The 15,960-nt window shown below is 34.8% G+C and overlaps 2 protein-coding genes and 1 long non-coding RNA gene across 5 annotated transcripts in view; 2 read left to right on the top strand and 1 right to left on the bottom strand.

Moving 5' to 3' along the window:
* The window catches only part of Nmdar2 (NMDA receptor 2), a 188,010-nt gene extending 177,488 nt beyond the window's left edge, over positions 1–10,522 (top strand). For both annotated transcript variants that reach the window (XM_065355837.1, XM_065355838.1), the window contains 3 exons: positions 1,444–1,634; positions 1,770–1,871; positions 2,009–10,522. In XM_065355837.1, coding sequence (XP_065211909.1) covers positions 1,444–1,634; positions 1,770–1,871; positions 2,009–2,042 — 327 coding nt within the window. In that variant the 3' untranslated portion in view covers positions 2,043–10,522. The remainder of the gene's footprint in view (positions 1–1,443; positions 1,635–1,769; positions 1,872–2,008) is intronic.
* On the bottom strand, positions 10,516–14,202 carry Mnat9 (microtubule-associated Nat9). 2 transcript variants are annotated; one of them, XM_065355848.1, is made up of 6 exons: positions 13,991–14,202; positions 13,626–13,735; positions 13,443–13,499; positions 13,174–13,314; positions 12,978–13,072; positions 10,516–12,869 (listed from the first exon to the last, which is right to left on the bottom strand). In XM_065355848.1, the coding sequence occupies exons 1-6, from the start codon at positions 14,065–14,067 to the stop codon at positions 12,750–12,752; spliced, it is 600 nt and encodes a 199-aa protein (XP_065211920.1). In that variant the 5' UTR covers positions 14,068–14,202; the 3' UTR covers positions 10,516–12,749. The 2 variants fall into 2 exon arrangements, with proteins under 2 accessions (XP_065211920.1, XP_065211921.1); XM_065355849.1 differs by having other exon boundaries at positions 13,964–14,096.
* LOC135839704 (uncharacterized) lies at positions 14,199–15,813 on the top strand. The gene is made up of 2 exons (XR_010557631.1): positions 14,199–14,498; positions 14,592–15,813. It is a non-coding gene; the product is annotated as an uncharacterized LOC135839704 (long non-coding RNA).
* Positions 15,814–15,960: the final 147 nt, after the last annotated feature.

The raw sequence follows: 15,960 nt of genomic DNA, 5'->3' as shown, positions 1-15,960 counted from the left end.
GCCAGTTCCTCTTCATGCCATAGCCCACTTGACAATAGATTCGCCACTAAAAAAAGCTGGCAAAAAAGTCGGCTCAAAAATGACAGTAAATTTGCCATTAAAAAAACACCGGTGAAAAAGTGGCTGTTTAAAACGGCTGTTTAAATACCTGATGCACTAAATCACCGAATAACAACCTAAAATCTACAAAAAATTTCTAGCCCAAGGGGGGATCGAACCTAAGACTCCCACTGGACAATCTATTGCCCTAACCATGTAGCTATCATTGCAAGGTGAATAACTCTGTTTCTGTTTTCAAGCGGTATACACATACTTACTGCACTTTGTACTTTTATTCAATTTTTTAAAAAGAAGATGTGAGTACCCATTGCGCATGTGCACTGTAATCGGCAAATAAAAAACAGCTGATTAAAACGACTGTTTTTAATAAATTAGCCGATTTGAGCCGACAACTTTTCACTTGTGAGAACTGGACATTTGGCAAATGAAAAATTCTGCCATTTGCTGGTCAAAAACGGAGCCGGCGTTTTTTCTACAGCTTTATTGTCATTTTTTGTGCACCTATTAAACGGCAAATTTACAAAAATCAGCCGGCGTTTCTGCTTAAATGGCAAATCTCTTGTAAAGTGGGTGAACAGCAGAGGTGAGAGTATGCAGCCGTGCCTTACTCCCCATTCTGGCTGAAACGAGTTTGGACTCTTCTCTGCCTACTCTCTCCATCATCTTCTTGTTGTACAGCAATTTGATTAACTCAGTTAGGTGCTCTGGAACTCCCATCTTGCGTAGTATTGCATACATAGCTTTGTCCAATTGACGCAGTCACATGCCTTTGCATAGTCAATGAAGCATAGTACCGCAGGGATATTGAATTTGCAGAATTTTTCGATTATTTGTCTGATGTTCAAAACAAAATCTGCTCTCTTTGTACCTCTTCCAGGCTTAAAACCTGCCTGTTCAGGTGGAATCTGCCTATGCAAGTATGCATTGATCCTGTTGTTGATTATTTGGGGCATCACTTCACTGGCATTGGTATGTGGAATCAGGGCTATTGTGCAATAGTTACTTACCGCAATTTTTCATATCACCTTTCTTGTGCAGCGGAATTGATACTGATTTGCACCAATCTTCTAGCCATTCTCTTTTGCACCATATGTTGTTGCATATCTTCCAGATCACCTTCTCTGCTTTCTTACCCATGGACTGTAGTATCTCAGCCTCCATACCGTCACATCCAGGTACTCAAAATTTTCAGCGAACACATAGGTACCTATTTTAATACAGCAAAATGTTTGTAATTTTATCCTCTTTAAAATGGGGTTTTCACCAAAATTCTACCTCTCACCATTCAAAAGTTCTCAAAGATCAAAGTTGCGGAAAAAGATAAACACGCCTAAAATTGGCCATCTACGTCCACTATAAAGTCATCGTTGTTGTTGTTTCCAGAGTATGGGCAAAGTTCTGGAATCAGAATTCGAAGAGTTTCAAACGCAAAGTCGCCAAGCCAATCCTTTTGGTTGTAAAAACAAGGGATGCGTTTACTACGTCAAAGAATTGGAAAGATACTTGGACAAATCGCAGTTGAGGATACAGTATTTGGAAATGGAGCTAAACAGACACGGCGTTAAAATACAGCCGTAAGTTTGAATTGTATAGTGCTTGCAATACGTAGTTACTTAGCTAGGTAGTCATCTTCTTCATCTTCATCCACCAGATACCTACGTCATGTAGATTATCCGCCTTACTAATTTTCTTTTATTTACGCGTTTTAGGTATTCATTTTTCAAAGACGTCCGAAAGAGGCACGATATGACTCGAATTAAATCTACGACCGAATATTTAGGAAATTTTCACGGCACTCCTCGCAAAAATCGGTACGTATAACCACTGTAACTGCCTAAGATGCTACTAGTATAAGTACTCGTGTATCACTAATCAGCCTTTTTGGAAGTACATATGTATTATGAATTACAGGCTATAGCCGGGTAAATGCATAATTGTTTATTTTCAGGACTGAAATCGCTGAAATAGAAACCGTATTGTGACACGAAAACGCGCATATTTAACGAATTGCCGTCGCCGAATCGGAAAGGCCGTACGAGTAGATCTACATGCCAGCAACAGGCAAATTCCAGCAACAACAACAACAACCACACTCGTACGTAGACGAAGACGTAGATACCGTGTACGCAGTGTACGATTGCTCGCTCACTCAGGTACTACATTGTATATTGCCATGTGGAAAATTCGTCACTCGAAGTCAAAACTATGGGTACCTGCCAAACTGCCCATCTGCCTCCTATCGCCGACATTTTTTTGTAGCTTTCGACGTACAAGAACATTGGCCATTGGGTATATCGTTGGCCGATGATGCTGGCTGACTGGCATTATTGCTTCTTTTGCGACACGTTCGAGCGCCGCATTGACTGTAATATTTTTATACCTTATTTCGTATGTAGTTACTCGTAGGTACCTACTTAGTCGTATAGTTTAGGTAAATACGATAAATACCTACTTGTAATGCCTACTCACGCGAATAATGAACAGCGTACCTTCGTTTACACTTTGCGGAAAGGCGAGATGCGAGCTATGGGGCCCGAGGCGTGAGGCAGCAGATGAGATTTTAGATAGAATTCACGCGTGCGCAGCGCACCTTTTCTTCACTGCTGTATAGAAAATGATTTTCTGCGACGAGTAAGGCTGTATGGTACTTACCTGTAATATTTTAGTCATTTGCGACTTTCAATTAGGTACCAAGTTTTTTCGTATCGCTTTCTTTTCATTTTTTTTTTTTTTTTCAATTTTGATGTTCTATAAGTACGCTCTATCCGGAAGTGTGCCAAAAATACCGAATTCACGACAAATAAATGACGTTGCGAGGACCCGTGAAGAAAAAAAAACATACCATATGTATAGGTACTAGGTCGCTACCGGTCGAGTTTACAGACTAAAGAGCCGAACGTGAGTGAATTAAACTTAGATATTGATGAAATGAGATCCTCTTCCAAAAATTCTATTTTCGTCGATTTATCGATTTATTTTTTATTTTTTTACAAAAATATCGTCGATGAATGCGTATTTTTCAAATGCAAAATGAACGGTATCGTTTCGCGATATATTGTGAATTCGTGTTGGACGTGGTTTCGAATGTGTTGGCGATTTGCTTTCAATATCACCATTATCGTCATAATCAGTGGCATATTAATCGTTGTCTTCCTATCTCCAAAATGACAAAGTTGGCAAATACCTCATCAGGTTTTCGTTTTTTTTTCTTTTTTTTCCCCCCATCAGTTTTCTCTCATCTCGGAAAATGTACCTACGTGTAACCTAACCAAGATACGAATAGATAAAAATCACGCAATTTCGCATCGGTTTATTTATATGCAAAATTTATGCCACTGAAAAACACTATTATAAGTAGGTAAGTACCAACTTGTCCGCATTTCGTGCACTTTTTTTTTCAGTCTTATTTCGATTACTGTCCAGTGTCCGTATAAGTGTAGGTATCTACCTATTCTATGAGTATAAAACTATATAAATATCATAAATATTGATCACCGTTAGGTAGAACCTTTTGACAAAAATATGTAAAATTGAGTGTTCATACTTAATAGGTGCTTATCTCAGCAAACCTTGAAAAAAAGAAGCGAAATTGTATGCAAATTGAACAACGTAAAAAAATCATTAGGCTACCTACCTGTACCTACATAATTACTAGGGCTGAGAAAAATATTTTATATCGTAATTTTTTGTAGTATACTAGATAAGGTATATCCAACATAGTTTTACGTTTCATAAAATTTCGAGTCGATTGAGCCCCATTTGTTAGAGAATATTTTGGTATATTTTAGGCATAAATGGATATTTTAGCATATTTTGGGCTTTTTAAAGGAATATTTGGCAATATTCAGCAATTTTCACTGTTTTTGGAGAATATTTTTAAAAAAAACTCACAAAGCAGGCAAAATTTTAAAACTAAAAAAAAAAAAATTTTAAACGCAAAAAAAATGTTTCAATCAAAAAATTAAAATTTGAAAAATGAAAAATTTTTGTTTTCTAAAAAAATCAAAAATTATGCTAATTTTGATGGAAATGATAGAATTTCTTATTCATTTATCTAAAATATCACATAATATCAACAAAATGAAAGAGGGAATGAAATTCTCTTTCAAATGATACCCATATTGTAAGGGAATTTTTTTGCATATTTCGGGTTTTTAGGGAATATTTTTACATATTTCACGTTTTTTTGGAAATATTTATAGGGAATATTTTAGCATTTTTTAGAAAATAAATATCTCAGCCCTAATAATTACCTAACGATGAAACAAATTTGCATTATAAACCCAAGAAACATAATCATATCTCGAACCCGTCCGAATTGGTATGATTATTTAAGAATTTTTCCATTTTAAAAAATTGCATTCCTTATGGTCTCATGAATTTTTCTTTTAATTTTTCTTCTACTTCTTCTTTATCGTTTTTTTTTCTTTTTCTTCTTCTACTTCTACTTCTTCTTCTTCTTCTTCTTCTTACTACTATTACTTTTATCGATGTAATTACCTATTTTATAACTATTGTTAACTTTCCGCATTTTAATTGTTAATTATTAGGTTATTACCTATTATTATTATCATTATTATTATTCCATTGCGATTCTGTACGTGTGCCTATACGATTACGTACCTACATACATTACATAAATGGTAGTTACAAGGTGCAGTGCAGAATTAATATCGAGTGCCCTGAAGAAATTTTTTTTGTTAATAAAAAAACGTAGGTAGATTATTAGCAACATGAATCAGATGCGCATGATTGGTGGAACTGGAATGTTATTTTCCTAAATCAACACTAATGAATCATGCGCTATCATTCATTAGGTACAGGGTGCGCAAAAATATTGTGGGCAACTTGACATAGATCACTAGGTTGTTTCAATCTGGTTTCAGATTAAAACAAGCTAGTAAATGAAGCAGATTTTTTAGAGAAAGTGCAAAATCTATCTGGTCTTGGTCTTCTCAAATTCTAACAGGACATGACAGCTTTAGAGACCACTTGTATACAATTAAGCGTACCTTCAGTCGTAACTACCCCTGTGGTAGTAAGGTCCAAGACAATGATCACATAGTCTATGAATGTCTGTATTCTCTGTCTGTTATTTCCAAATACAAGTTCATAGACCGAACAAATAGGAAGATTACTTTTGATGAAAGGTTCGACGTTTTTGCTAAGGAATGGGTTATGAGCTGGCTCAGACAGTGGCTAGTATCCCAATTAGAACTTAATATTGTTACCTTAATGCCGAATCTGTGTATGTCCATACAAAAAAGGTATGATTTTACACATCACTGATAAGGTTCGTATAGGTATGCTTGGAAGGGTTCCTTGAGTTCTGATTGAACAATGGTCAGCTTCTTGCATGTTCCGTGGTGAACTTTTACTGCACTCAGTTGCAAATTTTTCAATTCAGGGTATCCCGAGTCTTATCAGTGACACAAAAAGATAATTTTTTTTTTTTATGGACATACTCCGATTTGGCATTAAGGTAAGGGTAAAGATGCCCATAACCGACCAGTTCCTAATCCCGACCACCCTTTATATCTTGTCTGTTATCAGCGTCACCTGTTGAAAAATGATATGTTGTGTCGTTGTGTGTGTTCCTCCATCACAGACAATTAATTATTTAAGACCAACCCGACAACTGTAAAGCCAAAACTTGCAAAATAAATTGAATTTGAAGAAATTCCATGATCAAAAAATTGTTTTTCACCATTTTTTATCGCCAAAAATGTTCAACTTGTTATAACTAGTTTTGTGTTGTTAAATATGATTTGAGATCATGATTAAAGTGAGATTTTGATGGTATTGCCATTTTTGAAATCAATCGCAGGTAGGTATGTATAGAAAATTTTCACAAAAGTGTAAAATAATATGGGTCTCCGTCTCCTAATCCAGACTACCCATGAGGTCATGTAAATTCAGGGTGGTTGGGATTAGCGTACCAAATTCATTATTCAAACAGTCATTTTTAAGGTGCCTCGGAAGAAAATTCCATAAAGCCATAAAGAATTATTCTATAACCCCAAAATTTTAATGTAAGTTAGGGGAAGATTCAATCTATCTTTTAAGCCATTTACTGATTTTACTGTATTTTCATGTGAAATAGTATTTTATTGGTTGCTGCACTTTCAAATGTGGTTGGAATTGGGATACCCAACTTTTTGGAGGTGGTCGGGATTAGATTTTTGAGATGTTGCGGGAAAAATTCAAAAAAAATATTAAGAATTATTTGTTTACGCCAAAATTTTGATATGAGTTAGAGGAAGATTCAACATACCTATCTTCGAAGCCATTTCCCATGTTTTGAAGTGAAGTAGTCTTCGATCAGTGGTGGTTTTACTAAAAGTGGTCAGTTTTGGGGCTCCTTACCCTTAATAATATGGAATAGGTATTCTTCTCTTCTTCAAGTTGAGAGCCCACTTGACAAGAGATTTGCCAGTTGAGCAGAAATGCCTGTTGATTTTTGTAAATTTGCCGTTTAATAGGCGCCCAAAAATGACAGTAAATTTCCCGTAGAAAAAACACCGGTTAGAAAAAGCTACTTTTTATAAAAACAGCCATTTAAACTTTAAACAGCCGTTTTTGACCAGCGAATGGCAGAATTTTTTATTTGCCGAACTGCCGGTTCTCACAAATTAGCTGTTTTTTATTCACCGATTATAGTGCACATGCGCAATGGGTATTCACAACTTCTTTTTAAAAAATTGAATAAAAGTACGAAGTGCGGTACATGTATACCACTTGAAAACAGAAATATTCACCTTGCAATGATAGCTGCATGGTTAGAGGCTTAGAGCATTGGATTGTCAAGCGGGAGTCCTGGGTTCGATCCCCGCTTGGGCTGGAAATTTTTTGTAGATTCCAGGTTTTTATTCAGCGATTTAATGCATTAGGTATTTAAACAACAGCCAATTTTTTCCTGACGGTTTTTTAATGGCAAATTTACTGTCATATTTGAGCCTGCTTTTTCACTGGCTTTTTTTATCAGTGAATCTGTTGTCAAGTGGGAGGTCACTCCCACACTTTTTTATTTTGTTTATTTGTGTCATTCCGTAGGTAATGGGCCCATTTGGCCATTTCTATTTAGTATTTATCAAGATGATTGTGTTTTTAGTGAAATGGTCGAGAGAATTGATAATCGAGGTTTTGATGGATTTCGATGTAGAACATATCCGACTATCACGTGTTAAAGTATCAAGGTCGCAGGAGCGCCCCAAGTGGAGAAAAATGGAACTAAAGTTTTTCCAAGAAGAGCCCATTTGGTTGATTTTGTTTTTTCGCGGTAAATTCATTTCCAAAGACTTCCAAAAAAATACCCTCCGAATTATACTGCACCTAGTTGCCAGTGGCAACAATTGTATCTATACCATTCAAAAACTCGTTTTACCTAGGTGCAGCGCTAGCCATGTGGCACTGGTAAATGTATCGCGGAGCAGGAGGTATGGGTTCGAATCACACCTCGAGAAGAAATTTTTAAAAAAATTTTACGATTTTTATTTTTACAAGTTGAGTTTTTGACAGAAAATGTAATTTAATATATTTTTTTTTGCTTTTGAACAGAGTAATGAATTTCTATGCAAAATTTTAATTTATTAATCATTGTTTTTCATGCTTAAAATACTCATAAACATGAAAAGATTGAGTGAAAAAAATTTATTGCAGATGGGTAGTAATATTTGACATTAGAAACAATAATCTTCAATTTTAGGTATAAAGGTTTTGGGATTACATGAAATTTCAGCTTTTTTCAGAAAAAAAAAACTTTGAAGGTGATTTTCTTAAAAGCTCAGCTTTTCAAATTTTTAATTATGGATTTTTTTGCACTTTTTGGGCGTTTATCCAGCTCATATGATTGCTCCGGAGGTCTACTTCACCCCCCCTCACCCCCCACCCATAACTCAATATCGACCAAATGGTCCCATTACCTGCGGAATGACACACTTTATGTAGAGTGACACTCCTTTCCTAACTTTCCTTCTTTATACCTTGTTGATTCTACATAGTTTTCCTTCCTCGGCCTGGCTAAGACTCCGGTATGTTTTATGATTGGGAAGATGAGGGCGAGGTCAAAATCGAGCCACTATGATCAAACAAAACATTTAGCAGAAAACTTTTTTAGGGGTACATGATATTTTGTATGCACACTGTACGTACTCGTATAAGTATGGTACCCATATATTGTGTTTTTTTCCTATACTTTGTTATGGTTTGGTGGCATTAGCCTACCAAAGGTGATTTTAATGCTATCCAGTATCTACCGGCTGAATAAGTAGGTACCTAGTAAAAATTGAATACTGTAAGAAACTGACTACCTACCTAGTACCTACTTTACTACATATAACACACCTATGAAAATTGTGTATGTACCCGCCGTATACCTAGTACGCTAATATTAGATACCTAAATAACTCGTAAAAGTATGCGCAGAAAATATCAACATAATATACCTACGTATGTACCTAAGCCGACTGTTTTGTTAAACTGTTATCATTTACCTATCTATCTATTACGTACTTACCTAGAATTTTTTTCACGTTGATTTTTGAATTATTTTGTAAAACGTAATTGTGGTTGTGATTCTCGATATTAATAACGTCCAATACCTGATATTTGAAATGCAAAAGACAAAAAAATTAAAACAGCTCGTCGTTTTCGAGGCGCGGTTAAACCAGAACCAGAAATGAAGGGCGACTTTTCAAAACGTTTCCATTTTGGAGAGCAATAATTTTCGTACCTATATATTTCAAAGCATATATACCTAATTGTTATTTTTAAGGTTATCACTACCTACGCGTTTTTCTTTGCAAGCCGAACGCGAAGAAGCAGCATAAGGCTATCGTTGTCAATACCAATTCAATTTTACTTAAAGTTTAATTTCGAATGAGTACGTTAATCTACGTGTTGTGTTTGTACGTATAAGTAAATTAGACATCGAACGTTACTTTTTTAAAGCGTTGTGCGATACACAGGCCACAGGCGTACGTGTACATCTTTAATAAACTACGCGTCAATTCGAGCTTAAGAATAATACCGCATACTTGCACCGATAAAACGCCATTTCTAATTGTTTTTCAACAATCCTAGTACTCCGATGATGTTGATAGAATTGCCTACTCAGTTCGCCGTAAATACAGTCAACACCATCTACGCAATTACTTAGGTATTAGTTATTTTTCTGCACTGTTTTTCGCAAAACTATTCAACTCTGTGGGTTCATCTCATCTACATAATATTTGGGGGACTCAACTTACAATTAGTTATAAAGCTATGAAAATCTCAAAATTAAGCTTCGAAGGTGAAAAACCATCGTTCGAAAGATTGAAAAAAATTCAGGAGAACAACAAACGTTTGCAGTTTTTACCCTCCTTCGGACGAACTAATTTTCAAAATTTATTTACATATATATATTTTTTTTACATACAGGCGAGTATTCGGTTCTTGGTGTAAAATTTGAAATTGAATTCGCCACCATCGCTATACAGTATATTACTCGTAGTAAAATTGATATTGTTGCCAAACCACCTGTTATCGCACAACGCGTCATATGTATTTTTCACATGAAAAAGCAAAGAGTTACCAAAATGATAACGCAGCTGTTTTCGTACTTTTATTGCTCAATCAAACGTGCCGTCACTTTAAAACTATGTTTTTCCTTAAACAAAAAAAAAAACCAATCTCGCGTAAACGATGCTTATATAAAATTGTCATTTAAAAATTTTTAAATTTGTTGATTGTTGTAATAAAATGAAAACGTTAAAATTATCTACTGTTTGCAAAAACAGTCGAATTTCCTAAATGGTACCTTATTACCTACCTAACAATTGGATAAAGTAAAAAATGCTAATTAAAAACTTTGTTATTGTAATTTTTTAATACCATTAAGCGTAAGAGAATTGTTATTATATTATTGATACCTACCTAATCTGTATTTATACACTATCGCGTTGTCTATGTATTCGAATATAAATTAAGTGTGATACCTATGTTATTAATTTGGGAATAAGTTTTTACAAACGAATCGGTTGTCGATTTCATACATTTTATGCTTATTTTTATAATTTTTTGTTTTTCTTCTTGTTGAAATGTTTTATATTTTACATTTATAATAACGTCGACGTTAATTCACGTTTCATAAACTTACGATAAGACGTAATACCTACCGACGCGATGCGACGCGACGGTTTTGTTGAAAATATGTGTGTGAGTGTGTGTGTGTGTATAAAATGACGCGGTAATAATGCTTTTGCTACCTAATACAAAATACTCATTATCGATAACTAATTATTATCAATAATCGCTGTTTGTACTCGAATTAGTTGAAATTTTTTTTAAAAATAATTGCTCAAAGTAAGTACAATTTGACTATACGCGAAAAAAAAAATGCTGTACGCCATTACGCGTACGTATAAAAATTTAATTTATCAAACGTGTGAGAAATGTTTTAAATAAAACGCTATAAAAATGTCTCGACTCTTTATTTTCCCATCTTAATTTAGCTCCTTCGCGCGAATAAGTTCGGCTTCAGCTACATACTCGTACATATAGTCCGGCATATGACAATAGGAGTAATTGCACCCCCCCCCCCCGATCATCCTGGACAACTTTTTTCTTAAAGGGGATATCCTAAGGAACATTTTAAAGCAAACTTGCCAAAAAAAAGTTGGCCTTACTTACAAAATGGCGGCCATTTTTGATTGACAGGTCAGCCGAAATCGCAGATTTTGCGTTTCAATATAGGACTTGCACGAAATTTTTCAAACTTTACAAAAGTAGATCGAAAGATCATGCAAAAATTTATCACTAAAGTGCGTTTTTCGATTTTTGGTGAATTTTTGAAAATCGAATTTTGGCTAAAAATGAGGGGAAAAATCAAAATTTTACCAAATTGACCAAGAAAGCTGAAATTTGGGAAACACCTTATTTTCAACATGCCAAATCCATTGGAAACGGTTTCAACCCGTTTTGAGCAGTTCTGGAGCCTCCAGTAGATTTTTGAAACTCGAAATTCTCACAAAATTCCATCAAATTGGAGTTGTAAAGCTACAATTTATTCTAAAAACAGTTTCAATACGCTACGAAGTACTGCAGGTGAATTTCAAATCGTTTTGGACCCTCCAGCGACTTTTTGAAAATTCCTGAAGCCAAAATTTCATCAAATGGAGATGGAAAGCTGAAATTTACTCTACACTCCAATTTTAACACCCTCTGAAAACGACTTCTGATGAATTTCAAGTCATTTTAGAACCTTCAACGACTTTTTTGAAAATTACTGGAGCCTCCAGTAGATTTTTGAAACTTTAAATTCTCACAAAATTTCATCGAATGGAGATGGAAATCTGAAATTTACTCTACACTCCAATTTTAACACCCTCTGAAAACGATTTCAGGTGGGTTCAAGTCATTTTAGGGCCTCCAGCGACTTTTTTGAAAATTACTGGAGCCTCCAGTAGATTTTTGAAACTTGAAATTTTCCCAACATGAATAATTTATCAAAATGGAGTTGGCAAGCGGAAATTTACTTCGCAGACTACATGATGGTTTCAAATGGTTTAGGAAATTTCAATTTTCCAAAAAAACGTCATACAACCTTTCAAAAATTTGCTGGAGGCTCCAAAACGACTTGAAATTCACCAGCAGTCAACTTCGTAGCGTATTGAAATTAGTTTGCCGAATGAATTTCGACTCTCCATCTTGGTTTGATAAAATTTTGGGGAAATTTCAAGTTTCAAAAATCTACTGGAGGCTCCAGCAATTTTCAAAAAAGTCGCTGGAGGCCCTAAAATGATGAACCCACCTGAAGTCGTCTTCAGAGGGTGTTAAAATTGGAGTGTAGAGTAAATTTCAGATTTCCATCTCCATTTGATGAAATTTTGTGAAAAATTAAAGTTTCAAAAATCTGCTGGAGGCTTCAGGAATTTTCAAAAAGTCGCTGGAGGGTCCAAAACGACTTGAAATTCACCTGCAGTACTTCGTAGCGTATAGAAATTAGTTTTTAGGATAAATTTTTGCTTTACAACTCCAATTTGATGGAATTTTGTGGGAATTTCGAGTTTCAAAAATCTGCTGGAAGCTCCAGAACTGCTCAACACGAGTTGAAACCGTTTCCAATCGATTTGGCATGTCGAAAATCAGGTATATCCCAAATTTCAGCTTTCTTGGTAAATTTGGTAAAATTTTGATTTTTTCCCTCATTTTTGGCCTAAATTGGATTTTCAAAAATTCACCAAAAATCGAAAAACGCACTTTAGCGCTTGAAATTTTGACAGGTGATAAATTTTTGCACGATCTTTCGATCTACCTTTGTAAAGTTTGAAAAATTTCGTGCAAGTCCTATGTTGAAACGCAAAATCTGCGATTTCGGCTGACCAGTCAATCAAAATGGCCGCCATTTTGTAAGTAAGGCCAACTTTTTTTGGCAATTTTGCTTTAAAATGTTCCTTAGGATGTCCCCTTTAAGAAAAAAGTTGTCCCGGATGATCGGCTGGTGGGGGGGGGGGGGTGCAATTACTCCTATTGTCATATGCCGGACTAATAGGTTTTGTACAATTCACTATAGTATGATCAAAAATATTGTAACAGCGAATTGGTTGTTCCGTTTAACGCTGGACCATTTCGAAGACACGTATCCGCACATACGAGTAGCACTCGAGCATATTTCACTGTAGCACGTGTGATGCGTTGCTTTTCAAACGTCATTCTACGTAGGTTGTAACTGAATATCCATCAGCGATAGTCTCTTTAAGCCACGTTTTGAAACGTTCGTCAACCGATAAACTCAGCGTACTTTCGGAAAATACGTGATTTTCTTCGATCTGAAAAATAAAGCGCTATGAGAAATCGAGAATGGAGGAACGAAGATATTTCAGTAGCCGCTTTCCTTTGCGATCTTGCGACGCCGTTTCTTTTTAATAAGTACTAACCATTTGGAAACCGACTTTCTTGAACAGATTCGTACTAGATACGTTGTCGAAACTGATTTTGGCTACGTATTTTTCGATATTTAAAAAATCGCAACCTGTAATAAAAATACGCCGAATTATCGTAGGTACACGTCGCGTCGGTTGTAATAGGGCACATGATTCGTCAACTCACACATCGGCAAGCTGCTCAACTAACCGTATTTTAAAAGTAGAGTTAAGGTTTCAAAACCTTTTCCCTTTCCTCTCTGCATATTTTCGGCTATCATAATTCCACATTCGGCGATTCGTTCGTCTTCAGCCGTACTCAGATATAAATTAGCATCTCCGATCATCGCCTCTGTTCAAATCGTAGTAAAATAGGCTTACTAATTAACTCGGTTCAAAAACAGCTTTCGCAATCGGTATTGTATAGGGTATAGTCCTAGGTAAAAAGAGGTAGGTAATATTATGCTCTTTACTGTTTACCAATTTCGTCGTGTTTCCGGTCCATGATTTCTTTATCCAACACGATGAATGTGCATTCTGAAATGAAAGAAACAAATGATGCTAGTTGAAAAATAAAACACGCGAGACAGCGTCTGAACTTGGACAGTATTCTATCGAACAAATAACTACAAGCAAGAAAGAAACTCTTAATAAAATATTTACTGTCGTCATCACGGAACCAAGTTTGCTGCATTTCATGTTCTTCTTCTATAGAAAGAGGCTCAGAGGCTGTCGCTTCTTGAAGATCTTTTCTTTGCATCCATTTGTGATACCTGCAACATTAGCGAGTGAATGAGTGGGTAAGTGAGAACTATCACCGCCGTAAATATGTTTTTCAAAACACCAATGTCCCTATTCGACTGTTATTGCTTCGTTCAGTTTATATTAAAAGAAATGCATTGGCGTAGTAATAAGTGGGGACGAGCAAACAAATGCATTTTATTTGGTGTTATTGATGAAGATGAATGCGATTTGGAAAGTAGAAAATACCGAATTTTTACCACTTGAGAGTAACATGAACTCCTTACTTTGGTACATGTTTTTTTTTGTATGGAACCAAAATCACTGTTTTCCCAACGACGGCTGTGGAGCTATTCAATTTCATCGTAGATTATCAGGTCTATTCTTCAACACATTCTTTCACTTTTCTACTAATGATAAAATAAATGACTGTTTTTAATGTTTTTAAATTTGTTCATCATAAATCCGGTAAATCTTATCAATGTGTCCCTACTCCCTGGTATAGGTATACTCATTCGCCATCTTGTTCCAGTTGATGTTATTGTTATTGTTATCTTATCTATCTATTGAGTTTTATCAACATTTCACTTCTGAATTTAGGAGTTGAAATTTCAAATAATTTTGTAAATTGTACATAATACTGGTGAAGTGATGTTTATTAAAATGAAGTACATCTTTCGTTTAATTATCATGCCAATCCATGTAATGAAAGCTTCTAGAAATGATCCAGACAACAGTAAATCAAATAAATTAACTGAAGATGTTATTATTCAAAAATCCATTTCCATGTCCCATGTAAGTCTAAAAATCAGTCCAAATTTGATAAAATAAGAACATCAGAGGGTGTAAAACCTGAATGTGACATTAAAATATGTTTCAATTTTACAGAGAGATAACCCAGCATGTCAGAATTACGAAAAAGAAGCGATGAAAAATATTGATCGATTGAAACGAGAAAATGAAATGCTGAAAGAAAGAAATCAACGACTTGACAATGTATTGAAACTTTTAATTGCTGAAGTTGATCGCAAATCGGAATCGCAAACATGATTATGGATGGTTAAAGAAAGATAAAATGATCCAAAAGCACTGTATTTCTTACACAAACTGCAATATTGAAAATGTTAGTCAAGAATTTAAGATCAGTTGTCCTAATTTCCTTCATATCATTCTTCAGTGTCAGTAATGAGTAAATTAATACCCAATGCGTTGATCTTTTTTGGTATTCATTACTTTTTTGAGATTGATTCTCCAAACTTATAACATAGTTATTCTCACATAATTTTACATTTCTCATTGCTTGGAGAATTGGAGATTGATTATTGAAATTCTAATTCTCTATACTGTGAGATTGATTCTCTACTTTTATTTTGAATTTTGCGAATCATTAATGTACCCTACTAACTACTTTCATTGCTGTGAGATAGATACTCTACTGTTGTATCATACATTCGATTTTTCGAGTCATTTTTTCATGAAATTCTAATTCTGTATACTGAGAGATAAGAGATTGATTCTCTACTTTTATTTTGAATTTCTGTGAATTATTTGTGTACTTATCTACTTTTATTATTGTGAGATTGATACTCTACACTACAATATTGTGTATTCCTGTGAGTTGTGAGTCATTCATTTGTTTACTTTCGTAACTGTATAAAATTGTGATATTTTATTTATTATTTTTTGCACTAGCTGAACACTTTCTCATCACTCTAAAGTTTGAGTATTAAATCATTTTAGTACGAGTAAGGCGTCTCGAATCCAACATTAGAACAACTTGTTAACATGAGTTCAAACACATTTGAAGAAAATTCATACTTTTGAAACATCATCTATTCAAGACCTCGTACCTGGGAAGAAGGAAGGCTCACAGTGCTCAAAGTCCTTCAATTTAATTATTTAAATCATTTTTCAAACATCATCTTCTTTTTTATTTATACTTTATCTACCAGTTCACTTTTTCTGAAATCTGAAATGAATGATGTTTCAAAGTGAGATTGGCTGTTATTTATTTTGGTAACGAACTACTTTTTCAACGTAGTATGATAAGGATTTTGTGATTATTTTGTTATTTTCATTTCGTGTTGAATTAAACAGTCATCTGCGTCTATTTTTTTTATTTTTTACTGTATTGATCATTTTATACATTCAAAATAGTTCGAATTGAAATGATGATGAAAAACACAAAATAAATAAAGTGCTACTTCGCTACTTGCAGTTGCAATATGAATAATATGATTGGCGGATAGGAACGAGC

The sequence above is a fragment of the Planococcus citri genome, chromosome 3 (assembly GCF_950023065.1).
Source record: "Planococcus citri chromosome 3, ihPlaCitr1.1, whole genome shotgun sequence".
Classification (NCBI taxonomy): Eukaryota; Metazoa; Arthropoda; class Insecta; order Hemiptera; family Pseudococcidae; genus Planococcus; species Planococcus citri.
This window is presented reverse-complemented; position numbering and strand designations above follow the sequence as displayed.

Bases quoted from the DNA above. Each gene is read 5' to 3' on its own strand.
- Mnat9 (XM_065355848.1), bottom strand. From the start codon at position 14,067: ATGAAATTGAATAGCTCCACAGCCGTCGTTGGGAAAACAGTGATTTTG. The intron at 13,500-13,625 runs GTAAATATTTTA...CTTTCATTTCAG, and splicing joins TTGGTTCCGTGATGACGACA to AATGCACATTCATCGTGTTG. The intron at 12,870-12,977 runs GTTAGTACTTAT...TTTATTTTTCAG, and splicing joins AGAAAGTCGGTTTCCAAATG to ATCGAAGAAAATCACGTATT.